We start from the raw sequence: 22,050 nt of genomic DNA on the forward strand, positions 1-22,050 counted from the left end.
GTAACACCACTCCTGCGCAGTCTGCACTGGCTATGTCGTGTCCCACTCCTCCGCTGACGGCTGGGTCTGGGAAATCCGAATCAGGCTTGCCTCTGCAGCTCTGCCCAAAGTCCTAGCAAAGTCCTCAGAGCAGGCAGGAGACCAGTAAGTGACTTCAGCAAGATAAGTTTGACTTTTGCCTGACTCAGAGACTGCCAGAAAGTAGCTCCTTTATATAGGCCATGGGGTGTGGCTCCATGACTCAGCATTCATTAAGGCCTGCCCCTCCCTTCCCTCTGTTGCCTCCGCCTCTCCAATCTTCTGATGCGAGGGTCACTCCAATCAGCTGTTCTTGGGAGTAAACCCTCCTCAGGCTCACCTGCTGTGGAGGAGGGGGAGGGGTCTAGCTGCTCCGTTTGCCTGGGCATGGAGTCAGGGCTGGGGCAGGGAGATGCTCCTTCTTCTGCAGTTTGTGGGGGCATGGAGCCAGGACTTGGGCCGGAAGGCATACATTCCTCAGTGTTGGGGAGCAGGTAAGAAGGCCCCGGCTGCTCTGAGGGCGGGCAAGACACAACAGGCTACCTGTGCTCTTTCGGGTGCGCTTCAAGGTTTTGGTTACCACATTTAAAGCGCTCCATGGCTTAGGGCCCGGGTACTTACGGGACTGCCTGCTGTTACCTTATGCCTCCCACCGACCTGTACGCTCTCACAGAGAGGGTCTTCTCAGGGTGCCGTCCGCCAAGCAACGTCGGCTGGCGGCCCCCAGGGGAAGGGCCTTCTCTGTTGGAGCACCTACCCTCTGGAATGAAATTCTCCCCGGTTTGCGCCAACTACCTGACCTTCGGACCTTTCGTCGTGAATTGAAAACTTATTTGTTTATCCAAGCAGGAATGGCTTGATTTTTAAATTTTTAAATTTTGGAATTTTTTAATAATTTTACATGGGATATTTTAGTTTGGGTCAATCTGACGGTTTTAATTTGGCCATTATTGAATATGTATTTTAATTGATATTTTAATTTTGTATATTTAATTGTTTTAATCTTGGCTGTACACTGCCCTGAGTCCTTCGGGAGAAGGGCGGTATAAAAATTTAAATAAATAAATAAATAAATTAAATAAATAAATAAATAAATAAAAATTCATACTCTTGGCCTTCTTTGCGCAATTCTAGTTTTGGTGCACATAGCAAGGCCATATCGCCTCATAAATCTGAAGCACCATGATGGTGGTCCAGTAAAATCCTGAATGCCTTTCTGTGTAGCCATGAGTTTGACTTCATACATCACCATTTTTGTGCTGACTGCGAAGCCACTGTTCCGGTGACCTGTGATCCAGTCTCTCATGTCCTCCTCTAACTGAGGCCACTTTGCAGGAACCCTTTGTCTAGTTGAATGAAAAGAAGGTCTAGGGGAGACATGATAGCAGTGTTCCAATATCTCAGGGGTTTCCTCAAAGAAGAGGGAGTCAAGCTATTCTCCAAAACACTTGAGGGCAGGACAAGAAGCAATGGGTGGAAACTAATCAAGGAGAGAAACAACTTAGAACTAAGGAGAAATTTCCTGACAGTTAGAACAATCAGTAAGTGGAACAACTTGCCTGCAGAAGTTGTGAATGCTCCAACACTGCACGTTTTTAAGAAGATGTTGAATAACCATTTGTCTGAAATGGTATTATAGGGTTTCCTCTCTGGGCAGGGAGTTATGAAAAACCCCACGGAAGTTGTGCTTGCTTTTATCCTTTACCTTTTGCAGCTGTTCCACCTGTTTCCTCCACTCTCTTATCATTTTTTCAGTTGGAGGTGGCCCAAAATAGGGCCTCTGGTGGCTCAGGCTGGTAAGACAGTCTGTTATAAACACAGCTGCCTGCAATTACTGCAGGTTCTAGTCCCACCAGGCCCAAGGTTGACTCAGCCTTCCATCCTTTATAAGGTAGGTAAAATGAGGACCCAGATTGTTGGGGGCAATAAGTTTGACTTTGTATATAAATATACAAATAGAATGAAGACTATTGCTAACATAGTGTAAGCCGCCCTGAGTCTTCAGAGAAGGGCGGGATATAAATGCAAATTAAAAAAAAAATGTTTCTCCGCTTCTCTGTTTCTATGCTCCTGAGCATATTTTATGAGCTTGAAAGAGATTTTGTATGCTTGCCTTCTTGACATTTTTCTGCAAGAAAGAACAATATTGTGTCCTTTATAACAATGCAGAGCACTGTAGCTGAAACCATGTTCGTTCCTAAGCACACACTAGGGTAGCTCATTATGCCCCCACCCTAAACTACAGTAACAATAGCAAGCTGAGAATTTTAGGACATTGATGATTTGTTTCCTCCCTAACCCTAACCCTAACCCATGGGTCTGCAAACTTGGCTCTTTTAAGACTTGTGGACTTCAACTCCCAGAGTTCCTCAGCCAGCAAAGCTGGCTGAGGAACTCTGGGAGTTGAAGTCCACAAGTCTTAAAAGAGCCAAGTTTGCAGATCCCTGCCCTAACCCTATATAAACAAGTGCTAACCCTAACCCATTATAAACAGATGCTAACCCCTAACCCAGGGGTCTTCAAATGTGACTGCTTTAAGACTTGTGGACTTCAACTTAATTTAATAAATAAATAAACTCCCAGAATTCTGAGTCTTTTTATTCAAAAAGTTTTTATTAGTCAAAAAAGGTTTATACAAATACATATCAGGTATGGTAAATTTTCATTTTTCTTATCTAAAATAAGAATTTTACTCAAATTTTTTAACACATACAACAGCCATAAGGCAAGCAGGTGACACGAAGTAGCTAAGTTTGCAAATTTTAAATACGTAATAAAGAAGAGTCAAGAATAAACAGAATATCGTACAAAAGAGAATAAGGAAAACCAACACAATCCCAAATATCTTTATCACTTCCTAGTTTTGGATCTCAGAACTCTGGGTTCAGCCTGACCCAACTCCAGGGCCGCAACAGCGGCAGCCGCTTCAGCCCCATGATCTATAACCTCCCTTCTTCAATTCCTGGGTCATCTGATTCCAGGAAGGCTTTGTGTTCCTCCACATAGGCCGTAGCCTCCATAATTGTACTGATTTTTTCGTAATGCCCTCCCGGAAAATCATCAATCCCTCTGGCATCAGCCATCTGAAGCCCACTCCTTCTGGTACAATTTGCTTGACAAAAAATAATATTTCTTTCTTTTTTCACGTACCTGTCTGGGAATCTGCCTCAGAATGGCTATCTCCCTGCCCCTGTAAATCAGTGCCCCACTCCTATGTTTTCTAAGAATTTCATCTCTCGTCTCTCTTCTCACAAATTTGACATGAACCTCTCTGGGAACTGCATGCGTGCGTGCATATTGCAATTAACTCTATAAACTCGATCCACATCCCAATTCATGAAATCAACACCTCTCCCAAGAAATTCTCCCAACAATTTAGTCACAACATCTCTCAAGTCTTCTTGGTCCACTTCTTCCAAATTTTGAAACCTAAGGAAATAAGACATTTTATCCATCTGTAGTCCAAGCACAGCATTGCCTGTCGTCTCCTCTCTTTTCTGCACTGCCCGCATCTCACCCTCAAACCTTCCACTTTCTGCTTGTTTTCTGCTGAAACTTGTTGAGTATCCTTTAAATCCTTTTGGATAGTCACAATTTCTGCTCTTATTTCATCAATTTCTTGTCCATATTAGATAACTTTTCCAAAATTCTCTCCATCTCTCCAGCAGTTGGTCTCTGACCTTTTGCCATTAAGGAAAAAAATACAAAATCCTCAGGCAGGCACAGTATCCTTGTAATTTCCTCCGGATCCACCAGGGGCACTCACAGGAGCAACGAGTCCAGAGTACAGTTAGTCAACCAGGAAGCCGAAGGAAGTGATGTCATCAAAATTCTCATAGTGAAGGCGGAAGCTGGGCGCCACCACTGTTCCCCAGAAGGAGGGGGGGCCTCAAACCTTCCCTCCTAAATTTCTCCATCACCTCTTCTCTCCAGAGCTCCACAAAACCGGTAATCTTCTTATTTTAAGTTCTCCTCTCTCCAGAATAACTCGTGCTCCTTCCAACCGCAGGGGAGAAAACCCCCGCACTCCGGAGCAGTCCACCACGCCACCGATATTCCTTCCTTCTCCTCCTCAATTCTTCTCCGTGCCCTGTTCACCACCAGGCTGCTGCAGTTATAAATCCAATGCCCCGGTGTCACCGGGCACAGCGGCCCAGGCGACGACCAAAATAATGGCCGCGGCCTGTGGCCTCCGAACCCCGCCGAGCCTAGGACGCGCCAGCATCGGTCCCCACAGTCCTGTATGTCGGCTGGGAGACCCCTGGCGAGCCGTCCGTGCGGCAGGTGTCCTTTTCGGAACACCTGGCCCCTGAGGGCCTCGGCGGCGGCCGGATTCGGGCGCTGGAGGCAGGAGAAGCCTTCCAGACGTCCGTTGCCGCTGGATACCGGAAGTCTTAAAATCCACAAGTTGACTGTCAGGGTTCCAAGGAACACCTCCAACGAAATAAAGCTCTGAGGCTTGAGGTTCCTCAAAGTTCCAATTTATTAGAAATGTCATGTTGGCACAGCTGGGAAAACTCAAAAAGCTTCCAGATTTTCACACCCAGTTGACAGTTCACAGCCCTGTCCCACACCCACAAGATCATCACATTGTCTAATCAACTCTTCACATTCAATTGGATACAATCTTCAGGCAGTCTACATCAGACGCAGAATGTCCTTGAATAAGGAATGTTGTTGTGACTAACTTTCTATCGCTCCAACAACAACCCCCTCCCAACTTCCTCAGCTAAAATATGTGGCAGTTAAGAGGCAAAAAAGAAAATTGCCTTCCAAAACTGACATTGACTGCTTTAAGACTTGTGGACTTCAACTCCCAGAATTAATAATAATAATAACACAGTTGGAAGAGACCTTGGAGGCCTTCTAGTCCTACCCCCTGCCCAGGAGACACCATTTCAGACAAATGGTTATCCAACATTTTCTTAAAAATTTCCAGTGTTGGAGCATTCACAATTTCTGCAGGCAAGTTGTTCCACTGATTAATTGTTCTGTCAGGAAATTTCTCCTTAGTTCTAAGTTGTTTCTCTCCTTGATTAGTTTCCACCCATTGCTTCTTGTTCTACCCTCAGATGCTTTGGAGAACAGCTTGACTCTCTCTTCTTTGTGGCAACCCCTGAGATATTGGAACACTGCTATCATGTCTCCCCTAGTCCTTCTTTTCATTAAACAGACATACCGAGTTCCTGCAACCATTCTTCATATGTTTTAGCCTCCAGTCCCCTTTGTTGCTCTTCTCTGCACTCTTCTAGAGTCTCAACATCTGTTTTACAGTACATCATGGCGACCAAACTTGAATGCAAGTGTGGCCTTACCAAGGCATTATAAAGTGGTATTAACACTTCACGTGATCTTGATTCTATCCCTCTGTTTATGCAGCTCAGAAGTGTGTTGGCTTTTTTGGCAACTGCTGCACACTGCTGGCTAATATCTAAATGGTTGTCCACTAGAACTCCAAGATCCCTCTCACAGTTACTACTTTTGAGCAAGGTACCACATATACGGTACCTGTGCAATTTGGATTTTTTGCCTAAATGTAGAACCTTATTTTTTCATTGTTGAATTTCATTTTGTTAGATAGAATTCTGAGAGTCCACAAGCTGACCCAGGTGAAATCTAAAATTTGTCCCTACCGGTTCTGTGGGCGTGGCTTAATTGGTGGGTGTAGCTTGGTGGTCAGATGACTGGTGGGCGCGGCCAATAACAATAAATAATAAAAATAATAAAGTATACAAAACAATAAGAGGTACCAAAAACTAACTTTCACACTTTACACACACGCAACACAACACAACTGACTCACATACAATGTAAAAGCAGCTGCACCTCACCCAAAATGGCCCCTGCAACAAGCAGGAACCTCACACAGCCATAAAAAGCTCACAAACCAACTTTTACATTTTACACACACACACGACTCACACACACACACACACACACACGAAATGCCACATACAACTTTGTGAGAGTTGTATGTTTGTGTAGTTAGAGTGAAACAGTACAGAAACACAGAAATCTCAGAAATCTCTTTAAAAATAGAGGCACCAATCTACTAACTGCCTTTTTTGGGGAGTGCACTGGTCTATCTTCTTTAAAAATAGAGGCACCGGTCTACCAATTGCTTTTTTTGGGGGGAGCGTACCGGTCTACCTTCTTTAAAAATAGAGGCACCATTCTACTACCTGCCTACAGAGCTGATCAGCAGTAGTGCGGCCCTTTCAAGTGCCGCGGCAGTCATTTAAGGCCGTTTGCAGCTATATCACCACCGAGAGCTTCAGAGACAGAGAAGAGGAACAGTGAGGCGTGTGCGGGTGGGGGGGGAGGGATTTTTGCTATCGGTTCTCGGAACTACCTGCCCCTATCGCTACCGGATCGCACGATCCGGTCCGAACTGGGAGCATTTCACCCCCTTCAGCAGTGATGGTGGGGAGTTGCAGCTTCGGCTCTGGCGGACAAGTGGCAGCAGTGGGGGGGGGGCTTTGGCTCCGTCTCCTAAAGGTGAGTGGTGGCGGCAGTGGCTCAGACAGCTGAGAGGCGCCTGAGGCAGTGGCAGGGCAGCGCCTCAATTTATAGCAAACGGTTCCTAGAACCGTTTGCTTTTCACTTTTTTGATTGATGGTTGGATCCCAGAATACCGCCAATCAGCTGTCTGTTGCCACAACTATCGCCATTGTCGCCATTGCCACCATTCCCGCCATTACACCAACTCCCTCTCCCCTCCCCCCTGGTATGGCTGATGCAACATTCAGTGTATAAGACGCACCCAGATTTTCGCCCTCTTTTTGGCAGTAAAAAGGTGCGTCTTATACACCAAAAAATGCAGTAGTCCTAAATAATCTCATTATATTTAGTTTCCTCTGTAATATCTAACCAAATAATAGGACGTTCTTAATGCTCTCACAAATACTCGGTGAGAAAAAGTAAAATGGCGGCTTGGATTGAGAGATGGAAACAAAAAAATACGTATGTAAAAAAAAAGACTAAAGACACACAACATGCAGCGAAGGAAAATTAATTTTAATTCCATTTAAATCTCATGTGAAAAATCTCTTTAAATTTCATATAAATTTATGTATTCCCAGGCTCCGCTATTTTCATCAAGTGGAGTTTGGAATTTTTACTTCTCCTGATTGTAAGGTTCAATCTAAAGTCTCATCGTTATTAAGCCACCATCAACTGCAACATAGGAACCACTTTCAGGTCACAAGAAATAACATCTCAATGCTTCAGATACGCTGAACAGGTCAGAAGAGGCTGAAGTGGCATTCAAAAATCTCCTCACACACAAAGGCTGCCCCAATCCAGAAAGTAAACAGTGCCCAAAGTATCTCCTGCCATTAGACAGACAGAAGAGTCTTTGCAACGGAACGGCTGGAGACAGGAAACTTGGGCCCGGCATCGGAATTGGCCAATCTGTAACCAAGACAAAGAGGGGGAAATAGAAGAAAAGAGACATCAACGGAAGAATGCAAAATATTGGATTGACTTGCAACTTTGGGAGAGACAGAGATTATCTAATTGCAAAGAGAAAATGTCTTAAAAGTGTTTTTATGCACTCTATGGCAGTGCATAATTCTCCAGCATGCTGGCTGGAGAATTCTGGGAGTTGAAGTCCACAAATCTTAAAGTTGTTCAGGTTGAGAAACAAACACTGCTCTATAAAGTCTAGCTAAAGAGGGGTGGCTAGGGGTAGCTACATTCCCTATACTACTAGAAATATATACAGTAAGTACCATATTTTTCGGAGTATAAGACGCACCAGAGTATAAGACGCACCTTAGTTTTTGGGGAGGAAAATAAGAAAAATGCTGATTGGCAGGTGGATTACCCCCAATCAGCTGTTCCCAAAGGTGTATTTTAGCAACAGGTACCTTGGTTGTGAGCTCTGTGCCTTGCTTTTTTTTTTTTTTGCTTTTTTTTCTGCCTCTGAAAGCCTCCAAAACAAAATTTCAGAAAAAAAGCCTCTGAAGCTCTGTTTGGGGGTGCTTTTCTGAAGTTCTGTTTGGGGGCTTCTTTTCTGATGCTTTTTCAGCCTCTGAAACCTCCATTTGAGAAGCTGGGCAGGATTACATTCGCACCCAGATTTTCACCCTCTTTTTTTGGGGGGAAAAGGTGCGTCTTATACTCCAAAAAATACGGTAGTTCATCTAAGTCTTGGTCCTAAAACCAGTATTCTCGGCAGATAGATTTTTTTTGTATAAACAAATTGTGTAAGAAGCAAGGATCTCTAGATTAACTCCAGGCATTCTGGCCATGATCAAATGTATTTCAAATGCATTTGGCATGTGTGGGAAAAGACAAAGAAATGAAACTTGCATTGAGGGAGGTGAGGCCAGCAATGGCATCTGCCTAACTTCAGCCCAGCATCGTTCACTCACCAGCTTCATTGTGCTGCCATCCCAAATCTTCACATCCCGGTCGCAGGATGCTGTTACAATCCTGTCTCCCACCAGATGCAAAGCTGTAATTTTGTCACAGTGGATCTAAAGAGGAGAGAAGATGAGGCGGAGTAAATCTTAACCGTTGCATCAGGCTTAGTTGAACAACGGTAAGTGGTATGATCTTGTGGTATGACAGGGAAGAAGCTAGCCACCAGACTGCAAGAACACAAGCAAGCAGTCAGACGAGGAGACCCGAACTCATTGGTAACCTCACATAACAGTGAACAAGGACATACATCCAATTTGGCAGCTACTCAGAATGTTGGCCGAGCAGGTACAAAAATAGCCAGGAAAATTAAGCCCGGGAAGCAGGCCCCCTGTCAGTCAACAGGTGAACTGATTTTTATCAGTCCTTAGGAGCAAAGAACTTGGCAGCACAAGAAAATGGACTTTGAATAAGGCCTGGAAGTGGGTCATTCCCTCCAGTAACATGGAAAGGGACTCAGTAAACGGGAACAGCAGTTTTGCCAATCAGTTGACTAAACTGACATAACATAATCCTTGCTCACATGGTGTAACCAAGGAGAAATGGGCAGCCATTTTTCCAAACCTGTCTCACCTTCTTCTTTTGCCAGTCCTTAGGTGCGTTGTCCTCTTTCTCTTCTTTTTCCACTTCCTCCTCTGCTTCTTCTTCCCTCTCTACTTCCTCCTCCACTTCCTCTTCCTCCTCCTTTTCTTTTTCTTCATCTTCATCTTCATCTTCATCCTCATCCTCGTCCTCATCTGTACTCTCCTCTTCCTTCTCCTCTTCCACTTCCTCCTCTATTTGCGCAGTCTGACTCCAGAGAAATCCCTCTGTGTCCCCATATAATAATAACTTGTCTTCCAAAAAGAAAAAGAAGGGGGAAATTAACCAACACATTATTAAATCCAAGGAAAATCCAGCTACCAGAGGTTTTACTGTACTTTTGTAACTGTTCAATTCAACATGGACACTTTTTCTTAATTAAATAACAAATACATAGCTGCAAGCTCACTGCACAGGAGGCTAGAAATAACTATTATACTTCTATCATAAGCACAGAAATTGGGCATGAATTTTCCTTCAAAGAATCTTCAGGGAAAAAGAAACCAGTAAATCCTCACCTTTGACTAGCTTGGCAACAGTGACGAAGCTAGAAGGCTTGTTCGGTGTCCACTTGATGTGCTTAATGATTGTGGCCTTTTTATTCTCGCTCAATTTCTAGGGGAGGAAAAGCACCACAAAATGAAAACAAAGGTGAGAGAGAGCAGCTCAGAAACTGAAAATCCACTGGGGTAGTGGCAAACAAAATTCCCTGTTAAGTGAGGAATTTGTTCAATGAGTTTTGCCCCCATTTTATGACCTTTCTTGCCAGGTTGTTAAGTGAATTGCTGCAGTTAATAAGGTAGTTAACCCGGTTGTTAAGTGAATCTGGCTTCCCCATTGACTTCGCTTGTCAGAAGGTCGCAAAAGGTGCAGAATGATTTTCTGTGCAGAATGATTTCCAGAGCTTGGGGTATGAACTTAGTAGTATAGATTGTAGGCTTATCTTTTCAGAGGTTTTACCAGTATATAAGGAACAAAAAGGTAAAAGCAAGCGTAAAATGGAGTTTAATGTGTGGCTAAAGGAGTGGTGCAAAAGGGAAGGCTTTGGTTTTATTAGTCATGATGTCTGCAACTGGTCCAATGATAAACTATACAAAAGAGATGGATTGCATCCATCAAAGAAAGGGTCTGAGTTACTTAGCAATAAATTCATCGATTTTCTGGAGAAACATTTAAACTGAACAGTGGGGACAGAGAATTAATTGATACAGAACATTTCTGTCCCCAGCAATCCAAAATTAATAGGGTTATCAGTGCATAGATGTCTGTGTGGATAAGATTATCAGCCCTTCTATCAACCAAAACCAAGCATTTAATAGTGAGTGCCATACCATGTGCACTAATCAAACAGGTGACAAGAAAGTAGGGGCAGTCATGCACAACACAGGTTATGTAGACAGTAAACACAAGGTCAATCAAAATGTTTTATTTATGCTGTACACCGCCCTGAGTCTTCGGAGAAGGGCGGTATATAAATTTAAATAAATAAATAAATAAATAAATAAATAAATAAATAAATAAATAAATAAATAAATAAAATGGACTCAAATGTCTACACACCAATGCACAGAGTATGAGGAATAAACAGGGTGAATTAGAAATTCAAGTAAATGAGGGCAGATATGATATTGTTGCCCTTACGGAAACTTGGTGGGATGAAACTGACAAATGGAACATACAGCTAGAGGGATATAAATTATTTAAAAGAAATAGACCAAATAAAAGAGGAGGTGGAGTTGCACTATATATAAGAAATAACTACATCTCTACAGAAATAGAGCACAACAATGATGAAAATTATCTTGAATGCATTTGGGTCAATATTAAAGGGAGGGAAAATGATATTGCCATAGGCATATACTATAGGCCACCCAACCAAACAGAGGAAGTAGATGAACTTTTTGCTAGTCAGCTAACTAAGGTATGTAGGAAGCACATTACAGTAGTAATGGGGGATTTTAACTACCCTGACATCAACTGGGAGACAAACTCTGCACCAAGTGGAAAATCCAACAGGTTCCTAACAAATCTAGCAGACAACTTTGTTTCCCAAAAAGTAGAGAAGGGAATAAGGGGATCAGCCATATTGGAATTAATTCTCACTAACAGAGATGAAATGATAGAAGCTGTTGAAGCTATAGGAATCTTGGAGGCAAGTGATCACGCAATATTGGAATTCAACATTATGCAAACACAAGTAGTAGAACAAAGTCAGACTAGAGTCTTGGACTTCAAGAGAGCTAATTTCAATAAACTCAGAGAGAGCTTGAGAAGGATTCCATGGATGAGAATCTTCAAGGGGAAAACAACTCAAGAAGCTTGGGAAATTTTGAAAAGTGAGATTATAAAAGCCCAGTCTAGAACAATACCAATGAGGAAGAAAAATAATAGATTTCAAAAGAAACCAGCATGGATGCATAAAGAACTATCTGACAAATTGGAAGACAAAAAGGACAAATATAAAAAGTGGAAAGAGGGGCAAATAACTAAGGCAGAATATCAGCAAATAGCCCGAGCCTGTAAAGATGAAGTGAGGAAAGCTAAGGCTCACAATGAACAAAGGCTAGCGACAAAAGTAAAAAATAACAAAAAAAGCTTCTTCCAACATGTTAAAAACAAGAAAAAAGTCAAGGAAACAATTGGCCCATTGCTGGGAGAAAGTGGCAAGAAGGTGACAAGCAACAGGGAGAAAGCAGATCTACTTAACTCATTTTTTGCATCTGTCTTTACACAAAAGGGAAAAAAACAATCCAACCTATCAAAAACAGCACCACAAAAAACAGATTAGGAACACAAGTTAAAATAGGGGAAAAAATGGTAAGTGAACATGTGTCTACCCTAGATGAATTCAAATCATCAGGACCGGATGGATTACACCCCAGGGTTCTGAAGGAACTGGCAGACGAAATCTCAGAACCACTGAACTGTATCTTTCAAAGATCCTGGAGCACAGGGAAACTGCCAGAGGACTGGAAAAGAGCTGATGTAGTTCCCATCTTCAAAAAAGGAAAAAAAACAGATCCAGGAAACTACAGACCTATCAGCCTGACCTCAATACCGGGGAAGATTCTGGAAAAGATAATCAAGCAACGAATCACCAAACACCTAGAAGCAAACAAAGTAATAACCAAAAGCCAACATGGGTTTGTCAAAAACAGATCATGCCAGACTAATCTTATTGCATTCTTTGACAAAATGACAAAATTAGTAGACCAGAGGAATGCTGTCGATATAATTTACTTGGACTTCAGTAAAGCATTTGATAAAGTAGACCATAACCTACTACTAGATAAAGTAGAAAAATGTGGGTTAGACAGCACCATCACCAGATGGATTCATAACTGGCTGACCAACGCACTCAACGTGTAGTCCTCAATGGAACTACATCCACATGGAGGAAGTATGCAGTGGAGTACCCCAAGGCTCTGTTTTAGACCCAGTACTCTTGAACATCTTCATCAATGACTTGGACAAGGGATAGATGGGGAACTCATCAAATTTGCAGATGACACCAAGCTGGCAGGAATAGCCAACACTCCAGAAGATAGGCTCAAGATACAGAAAGATCTTGACAGACTTGAACATTGGGCTATCTAACAAAATGAAATTCAACAGTGAAAAAAGTAAGGTTTTGCATTTAGGCCAAAAAAACCAAAATGCACAGGTACCGTATATTATTATTATTATTATTATTATTATTATTATTATTATTATTATTATTATTATTATTATTATTATTATTATTATTATTATTATTATTATTATTATTATTATTTATTAGATTTCTATACCGCCCTTCTCCCGAAGGACTCAGGGCGGTTTACAGCCAGAATAAGAACAGAACAATATACAATTAAAAACAAAATTAAAAATTTATTATACAATTGGCCGAAAATTTAAAAACATTTAAAATCTAAAAAACCCATTAAAATTCATCTAGAAATTTAAAATTTAAAAAATCTAACAAAAACTTAAGCCAGCCCCGCGCGAGTAAATAAATACGTTTTCAACTCGCGGCGAAAGGTCCGAAGATCAGGTATTTGGCGCAAGCCAGGGGGAAGTTCGTTCCAGAGGGTAGGAGCCCCCACAGAGAAGGATCTTCCCCTGGGGGCTGCCAGCCGGCATTGCTTGGCGGACGGCATCCTGATAAGTCCCTCTCTGTGTGAGCGTATGGGTCGGTGGGAGGCATGGGGTAACAGTAGGCGGTCCCGTAAGTACCCAGGCCCCAAGCCATGGAGCGCTTTAAAGGTAGTAACGAAAACCTTAAAGTGCACCCGAAAGACCACAGGCAGCCAGTGCAGCGTGCGCAGGAGTGGTGTTACATGGGAGCCACGTGCGGCTCCCTCTATCACCCGTGCAGCTGCATTCTGGACTAACTGAAGCCTCCGAGTGCACTTCAAGGGGAGTCCCATGTAGAGAGCATTGCAATAATCCAAGCGAGAGGTAACAAGGGCATGAGTGACTGTGCGTAAGGCATCCTGATCAAGGAAGGGGCGCAACTGACGAACCAGGCGAACCTGGTGGAAAGCTCTCCTGGAGACGGCTGTCAAATGATCTTCGAACGACAGCCGTCCATCCAGGAGAACATCCAAGTTGCGCACCCTTTCCATTGGGGCCAATGACTCACCCCCAGCAGTCAACTACAGCTGCAGCTGATTGTATTGGGGTGCCAGCATCCATAGCCACTCCGTCTTGGAGGGATTGAGCTTGAGCCTGTTTCTCCCCATCCAGACCCGTACGGCTTCCAAACACCAGGACAGCACTTCAACAGCTTCGTTGGGGTGGCCCGGGGTGGAAAAGTACAGCTGAGTGACATCAGCGTACAGTTGGTATCTCACCCCAAAGCCACTGATGATCTCACCCAGCGGCTTCATGTAGATGTTGAACAGGAGGGGTGAGAGAATCGACCCTGCGGCACCCCACAAGAAAGGCGCCTCGCGGTCGACCTCTGTCCCCCTGTCAACACCGTCTGCGACCGGTCAGAGAGATAGGAGGAGAACCACCGGTAAACGGTGCCTCCCACTCCCAACCCCTCTAACCGGTGCAGCAGGATACCATGGTCGATGGTATCAAAAGCCACTGAGAGATCTAATAGGACCAGGGCAGAGGAATAACCCCTGTCTCTGGCCCTCCAGAGATCATCCACCAACGCGACCAAAGCTGTCTCCGTACTATATCCGGGTCGGAAGCCGGACTGGAATGGGTCTAGATAGACAGCTTCATCCAGGTATTGAGGTAGCTGCTGCGCCACAACACTCTCTACAACCTTCGCAACAAAGCGAAGGTTGGAGACCGGACGATAATTACCCAAAATAGCTGGGTCCAGGGAAGGCTTCTTGAGAAGGGGTCTCACCACCGCCTCTTTCAAGGCGGCAGGGAAAACCCCCTCCAACAAGGAAGCATTAATAATCCTCTGGAGCCAGCCTCGTGTCACCTCCTGTGTGGCCAGCACCAAGCAGGAAGGGCACAGGTCCAGTAAACATGTGATGGCGTGAAGCCTCCCCAACAACCTGTCCACGTCCTCGGGAGCCACAGGGTCAAACTCATCCCAAACAATCTCGACAAGATGCGACTCCGCCCTCTCTCTTGGATCATCCCAATTCCGGTCCAAGCCATCCCGGAGCTGAACGATTTTATCGTATAGATAACCACTAAACTCCTCGGCACGTCCCTGCAAAGGGTCATCCCGTGCCTCCTGATGAAGGAGAGAGCAGGTCACCCGAAACAGGGCGGCCGGGCGGTTATCTGCCGATGCAATGAGGGTGGAAGCATAGGAACGCTTCACCTCCCTCAGTGCCACTAGGTAGGCCTTAGAATAAGACCTAACTAGTGTCCGGTCAGCTTCGGAACGACTGGACCTCCAGGTACTCTCTAGGCGTCTTCTCCGGCGTTTCATCTCTCTCAGCCCCTCGGAGAACCAAGGGGCTGGCTGAGATCTGCGCCGGGTCAGAGGCCGCAAAGGCACGACACGGTCCAAAGCTCCAGCCGCGGCCTGTTCCCAGGCCACAACTAGTTCTTCAGCTGTGCCGTGGGCCAGATCCTCAGGGAACGGCCCAAGCTCCGTCAGGAACCTCTCGAGGTCCACCAGGTGCCTAGGACGGAACCAACGCATTGGTTCCGTCTCCCTGCGGTGGTGGGTGGCGGTCCGAAAGTCCAGGCGAAGGAGAAAATGATCTGACCATGACACCGGTTCTGTTACTAAATCATCTAATTCCAGATCATTTAACCACTGTCCAGAGATATAAATTAGATCCAGTGTGCCTCCTCCAGTGTGCGTAGGGCCATCAATTACTTGAATCAGGTCCAAGGCCGTCATGGAAGCCTGGAACTCCCGGGCCGCCGTCGATGACAAGCCGGTCGATGGCAAGTTGAAATCCCCCATGACTATAAGTCTGGGGGTCTCAACCGCCACCCCGGCAAGCACCTCCAACAACTCGGGTAGGGCTGTAGTCACGCAGCAAGGAGCCAGGTACGTGATCAACAGGCCCAACTGATTCCTATGGCCCCACCTCACAAAGAGGGATTCACAACCGGCTATCTGAGGAACAGTGGCCTCCCTCGGCTTTAGACCTTCCCCCCCACCCCTACCTTGGGCTCTCGGTTGATGAAATGTTCGGAAACCTGGAGGGCACAACTCAACAAGGGGGACACCCCCCTCCGAGCCCAGCCAGGTCTCCGTAATGCCCATAAGGTCCGCGGACTCCCCCTGAATAAGGTCGCAAATCAGGGGGGCTTTATTAACCACAGACCGAGCATTACATAACATCAACCGAAGACCCAAGCTCTGAGGATCATGGCCGCCCAGGGAACGGGTAAAGATTAACGGCCGGAGCATGTGATCGCTTTTAAACAGCGAGCACGTGCTCCCAAAAATCGATACGGCCCCCCGCTTCCGCCATATCTGCCTCTCCCACTTACCATACAGATAGAATGACCCTCTAAACCTGGAACAAACCCCTCCCCCTCTGCCTTCGGACCAGATGATGTAGTGCCGTGAGCAAGCGCAGGGACTAGACCCCTCCCCGACGGGTTACTCCCCCCACCCGTCTATTCCCTTCCTCCCCTTAAAAAACCCCTCTTTAAAAACCTATTTAAAAAACCCCAAAAATTCTTCTTGGCCGCATGCCACCTCTCTGGGTCCCAAGACCCTTCATTAAGGTAGGCCCTCGATAACCTGGAGGGCCATTCCTGCGAGGCGGGGGAACCTCGCAGTCGTAATAGCTCAGTAGGCGAATATATGTGGTATCTTGCTTAATAGTGAGAGGGATCTTGGAGTCCTAGTGGACAACCATTTAGATATTAGCCAGCAGTGTGCAGCAGCTGCCAAAAAAGCCAACACAGTTCTGGGCTGCATAAACAGAGGGATAGAATCAAGATCACATGAAGTGTTAATACCACTTTATAATGCCATGGTAAGGCCACACTTGGAATATTGCATTCAGTTTTGGTCTCCAGGATGTAAAAAAGATGTTGAGAGTCTAGAAACAGTGTAGAGAAGAGCAACAAAGATGATTAGGGGACTGGAGGCTAAAACATATGAAGAATGGTTGTAGGAACTCGGTATGTCTAGTTTAATGAAAAGAAGATTAGGGGAGAAATGATAGCGGTGTTCCAATATCTCAGGGGTTGCCACAAAGAAGAGGGAGTCAAACTATTCTCCAATGCACCTGAGGGTAGAACAAGAAGCAATGTGTGGAAACTAATCAAGGAGAGAAGCAATCTAGAACTAAGGAGAAATTTCCTGACAGTTAGAACAATTAATCGGTGGAACAACTTGCCTGCAGAAGTTGTAAATGCTCCAACACTGGAAATTTTTAAGAAAATGTTGGATAGCCATTTGTCTGAAATGGTGTAGGGTTTCCTGCCTGGGCAGGGGTTGGACTAGAAAACCTCCAAGGTCCCTTCCAACTCTGATATTATTGTTATTATTATTAAAGGGGATCGCATGACCTTGGGACAGAGCACCAGGTCGTAAATATAACATAATAACAGAGTTCGAAGGGTTACTCACAGTTACTACTATTGAGCAAGGTACCACATATACGGTACCTGTGCATTTTGTTGTTGTTTTTTTGCCTAAATGTAGAACCTTACTTTTTTCACTGTTGAATTTCATTTTGTTAGTTAGCGCCCAATGTTCAAGTCTGTCAAGATTCTTCTGTATCTTGAGCCTATCTTCTGGAGTGTTGGCTGTTCCTGCCAGCTTGATGTCATCTGCAAATTTGATGAGTTCCCCATCTATCCCCTTGTCCAAGTCATGGAAGCAGATTGCCAAGCATCTTGATCACCGGGTCAAGGGAATGTTTCAAAGGTCACAACTGTGAGCAATGGTCATAAGTCCCTTTTTTCAGTCCCATTGCAACTTTGGAATGGTCACTAAATGAACTTTGTAAGTTTGACCATTCAAAGTTACAACAGCATGGGAAAAAAATGACCTATGATCAGTCCTTGTACTTAAGAATGTCACAGCATTCCCACAATCACATTATCTAAAGTTGGGCACTGGGCCGAATATATTTACCATGGTTGCCACATCCTGGGGTCATGTGATCACCATCTTCCCAGCCAGCTTCTCACCAGCAAAGTCAATGGGGGAAGAGACTGTGGGATTCCTTTAACAATTATTGTATTGCATTTAACAACCACGGCAAAAGAGGTCATGAAATTGAATGCAACTCACTTAACAATTGATTTGGTGATGCAGTGGTTAGAATGCCATATTGCAGGCTAATTCTGCTGACTGCCATTTGCCAGCAGTTCGGCAGTTCAAATCTCACCAGGGCTCAAGGTTGACTCAGCCTTCCATCATTTCCGAGGTCGGTAAAATTGTTGGGGGCAATAAGCTGACTCTGTAAACCATTTAGAGAGGGCTGTAAAGCACTGTAAAGCAGTATACATGTCTAAGCGCTATTGCTATTGCTTTGCTTAGCAATGGAAATTCTGGTTCAATTGTGGTCATAAATCAAGGATTATCTGTATACATAGCACACACACCACCAATAAAAATAGTAGCTGAGGGGCCCTTGGTTCTCATACCATGGATCCATGAACACCAAATGACAGTCAGCAGACTTGATGATATATTTTTTTTTAATTTCACAACATATAGGCAAATTTAACCAGATTTAACTTAATTGGGAAAATGTGACAATCCTAGACTAGGCCAAGTCTAAAAATGTCAGGGAATTTCTAGAAGCCTGGCACTCTGACAAGTCAGCCATCAAAAGACACATAGACATTAACAACATCTACAGACCAGGGGGGGTGAAATGCTCCCGGATAGGACCAGATCGCACGATCCGGTAGCGATCATGGCCGGTAGTTTGGTGATCCGGTAGCAATGGCAGAGCACAGCTCCACCCACCTGCCCGGGTGTCATTATTTTCTTGTTTTAACCAGGAAGTAATGTGTTTTTTACCTTCAGTGCATGCGCAGAAGGTCTGCGCACGCATGTGATGCACACACACATGCGAGCGAAGTGAGCACGCTTGCGCAGCCCATGCACTTCTGAACTGGTAAGGAAGGTAAATAGATTTCACCCCTGCTACAGAATATGCGAAAGAGACAATCAGGCAGCCCAAAAGGGAAGAAAAAGACTCCAGTGCTTCTCCACCAGTAATCAGCACCCAGTTCAGCATAGATTAACTCCAAGGTCAACTTCAAACTAACAGTCAAGTAAACAATTCCCCAATCAAGAAACCACCAAACAGCCATCAGTAAACAGCCCAACCAAAGAAGCCCTAAGAGCACGCACACAGACTGGCAAGTTACCAGGAGACAGCAAACAACACTCCTTACTAGCCCTAATGATGCTACCTAGTTGCGTAATGAAACGTTTGCAAGAAAACAAGCAAGTTTAGAGAGCACCAAGGGCCCCTCATTTCAACCCTAAGCTACAAATATTCTCCTTTGTTGGTAAAAATAGTAGATGCTAATAAAACGAGACTGTTCTTTTTCCCCCCAGCCCCAGCCAGGTAAATCTGTAAAGGGTTTCCAAATCAAAGAATTTCTTTATATCAGAATCCAGGAACAAACAACAACTGTAGAAGAAAAGTTCATATGGGAATTTTCACATATATGGTTCTTACATCTTTCTAACTCAGCATTATTGCTAAGATCTAAATCCTTAAAGTGCCCCAAACACTATTAAACTGGTTGAGAAGTTTTGGAAGTTCTCAAACTACAGTTTGTTTGTTTGTTTGTTTGTGTGTGTGTGTGTGTGTGTGTGTGTGTGTGTTTTCTGAGGTTTTCGTGGGTGTTTGTATGTAGGTCTTTGGTTATTCTTCTGCGTAAAATTGGAAGTGTCTTGGCGACGTTTTGACGAGGTCTCACTCATCATCTTCAGGCTGGTATCTTCGGCTTCGTGCTTCTCGAACAACCAGTCAGAACACAGCAAAGCTCCCAACCAATCAGCCCAAACCCCCACCAGCAGCCAAAAGGAAGAAACAGCTGCAATCCCACACTGCTCCCAGAAGCACGAAGCTGCAAACACCTCCCACGTGGACACTTCCAATTTTATGTGGGAGAATACCCGAATAACCAAAGACCTACATATATATATATATATATTTTTCTGAGGTTTTCACGGGTGTTAGTATGTAGGTCTTTGGTTGTTCGGGTTTTCTCCTGTGTAAAATTGGAAGTGTCTTGGTGACGTTTCGACGAAGTCTCATTCGTCATCTTCAGGCTTCAGCTTCGTGCTTCTGGGAGCAATGTGTGAAACAGCTGCAATCACACATTGCTCCCAGAAGCACGAAGCTGAAGCCTGAAGATGACGAATGAGACTAACGTCGCCAAGACACTTCCAATTTTACATGGGAGAAAACCCAAGCAACCAAAGACCTACATACATACATACATACATACATACATACATACATACATACATACATACATTCATATATCAAGAGATGCAAAACAGACAGTAATTTGAAATAAAGAATTGGGAATTTTAACAAACAAATGTGTTTCTCAACTTTAAGATGTGTTTTGGGAGTTAAAATCTGGGAGTTGATGTCCACACATTTTAAAGTTGCCAAGGTTGAAAAACACTGGGCTAGAAAATTTAAGGGTGTTAAATGAATATTCTGCAAGAAATATAGATAGATGATAACATCCATCCATCCAACCAACCAACCAACAAAATATTCTTTTTGGTGTCTTTACTGGGCATCCCAAAGAGATTATTTTCAGAACTCAGTTTTATTTGTTGGGAAGCTGGGGGAAAGAGATAAGCCGGCTTGCTGATTTGAGAAATAAAAGGGTATCATTTACTTGCCAAATCTGTGGGATTGGAGCAAATCCCATCCTCTAATCAAGTCACCCAATGTGTTAACACATGCTTTGTTAAAGCAGCCACAACTGGGTGGATTCACAAGGGACAACCACTGGGTTTCTACAACATTTTGAGACAAATCCAAACAAATCAAAGCGACGGCTTAGCACATGATGTGGGAGTAACTTGAGGTTTTGGTCTTTGAAAGGACTTTCATTTGGCCATGTCACTCTGGCTTACCATCAAGTCTGGTTTCTCCATGGTGTGCCACACATGTAAGATCTCCTGCTCTTCATCAGATGGGTATATATCAAAAATAGCATTATCAATGTAACAATTTGGGAACATATCTCTGCAGGGAGAAAGTCACAATTAGATAGAGCCAGGAAATAAATCCTCCTTCCATTTTTTCACCATCCACAGATATCTTACTCACATGGTGTTCTGGAAATTGTCTTCTCCAGGTTGAAGAACCAACAACTCTCCATTACTGAGACCACAAACCGAAGCACCCAAGGTGGGGAGTGTCCCCATGCACAGCACAGAGACTCCTTTGGTTTGCCACAAGATTCTCCTATGCGTCAAGCTAAGCAAGAGGGAAAAGACAACTAGCTAAAGAGAGTTGTGGAAATGCAACTGATGGGTGACTCAACAAACTCAACAAATGACAAGAACCATCTGCTATAGGTAGTCTCTTGAATCAGCTGGGCAGGAGATTTGTCCAGCAAGATCAAACCAAGGATCTGTCCAGTTGGCCCTTTCTCAATGTAACATTAACAGAGAGATAGAATCAAAATCATATGAAGTGTTAGTACCACTTTATAATGCCTTGGAAAGGCCACACTTGGAATATTGCATCTGGTTTTGATCACCACAGTATAAAAAAAAAAGATGTTGAGATTCTTTCTCAAGAGCAGACAAGATGTTGTTCTAAAGAGCAACAAAGTTGATTAGGGGACTGGAGGCTAAAACATATGAAGAACGGTTGCAGGATTTGGGTATGTCTAGTTTAATGAAAAGAAGGAGTGGGGTGACATGGTAGTGATATTCTAATATCTCAGAGACTGCCATAGTGGTGAAATTTGAACCAGTTTGCCACCGGTTCATTGGCCGTGCATGCGTGCTGTGTGCCAAATGCGTGCTGCGCTTGCATGCACAATACGCACCAAAAAAAGGCTTGGGAAGGTAAGTAGAGCAGCGAGGGGGGGAATCAGCTGTACTGCACAATTTAGATTAATAGAAAGCAGGATTTCCTGCTTTTTAGAGATTTCAAGTCACGCAGCACAGCTGATCATTGGAAATACTGGTTTGGAGGAACCAGTAGCTTTTTTTTACTACTGGTTCACCCGAACCATTAGTTTTTATTACTACTGGTTTGCCCGAACTGGTGCGATCTGGTAGCATTTCATCACTGGGCTGCCACAAAGAAGAGGGGCCAACCTGTTCTACAAAACACCTGTAGGCAGAACAAGAAGCAATGAATGGAAATTAATCAAAGAGAAGCAATCTAGAACTAAGGAGAAATTTCCTGACAGTTAGAACAATTAATCAGGGGAGCAATTTGCCTCCAGAAATTGTGGTTGCTCTAAAACTGGAAGTTTTAAAGAAGAGACTGGACAACCATTTGTCTGAAATAGTATGGGTTTCCTGCTTGAGCAGGGGATTGGACCAGAAGACCTCCAGGGTCCCTTCTGTTATATCTTCAAAATATTTTGGGGATTGCAGTTCCCTAAATCCAGACTTGACTT

At 44.1% G+C, this 22,050-nt stretch overlaps 1 protein-coding gene across 4 annotated transcripts in view; it reads right to left on the reverse strand.

Annotated features, from left to right (window-relative positions):
• Positions 1-7,014: 7,014 nt before the first annotated feature.
• Positions 7,015-22,050, reverse strand: part of TEP1 (telomerase associated protein 1) — a 133,442-nt gene continuing 118,406 nt past the window's right edge. For all 4 annotated transcript variants that reach the window (XM_058180296.1, XM_058180294.1, XM_058180293.1 and 1 more), the window contains exons 53-58: positions 20,739-20,888; positions 20,543-20,654; positions 9,546-9,642; positions 9,019-9,281; positions 8,397-8,501; positions 7,015-7,431 (exon numbers count right to left, since the gene is read on the reverse strand). In XM_058180296.1, coding sequence (XP_058036279.1) covers positions 7,297-7,431; positions 8,397-8,501; positions 9,019-9,281; positions 9,546-9,642; positions 20,543-20,654; positions 20,739-20,888 — 862 coding nt within the window. In that variant the 3' untranslated portion in view covers positions 7,015-7,296. The remainder of the gene's footprint in view (positions 7,432-8,396; positions 8,502-9,018; positions 9,282-9,545; positions 9,643-20,542; positions 20,655-20,738; positions 20,889-22,050) is intronic.

The sequence above is a fragment of the Ahaetulla prasina genome, chromosome 4 (genome assembly GCF_028640845.1).
Source record: "Ahaetulla prasina isolate Xishuangbanna chromosome 4, ASM2864084v1, whole genome shotgun sequence".
Classification (NCBI taxonomy): Eukaryota; Metazoa; Chordata; class Lepidosauria; order Squamata; family Colubridae; genus Ahaetulla; species Ahaetulla prasina.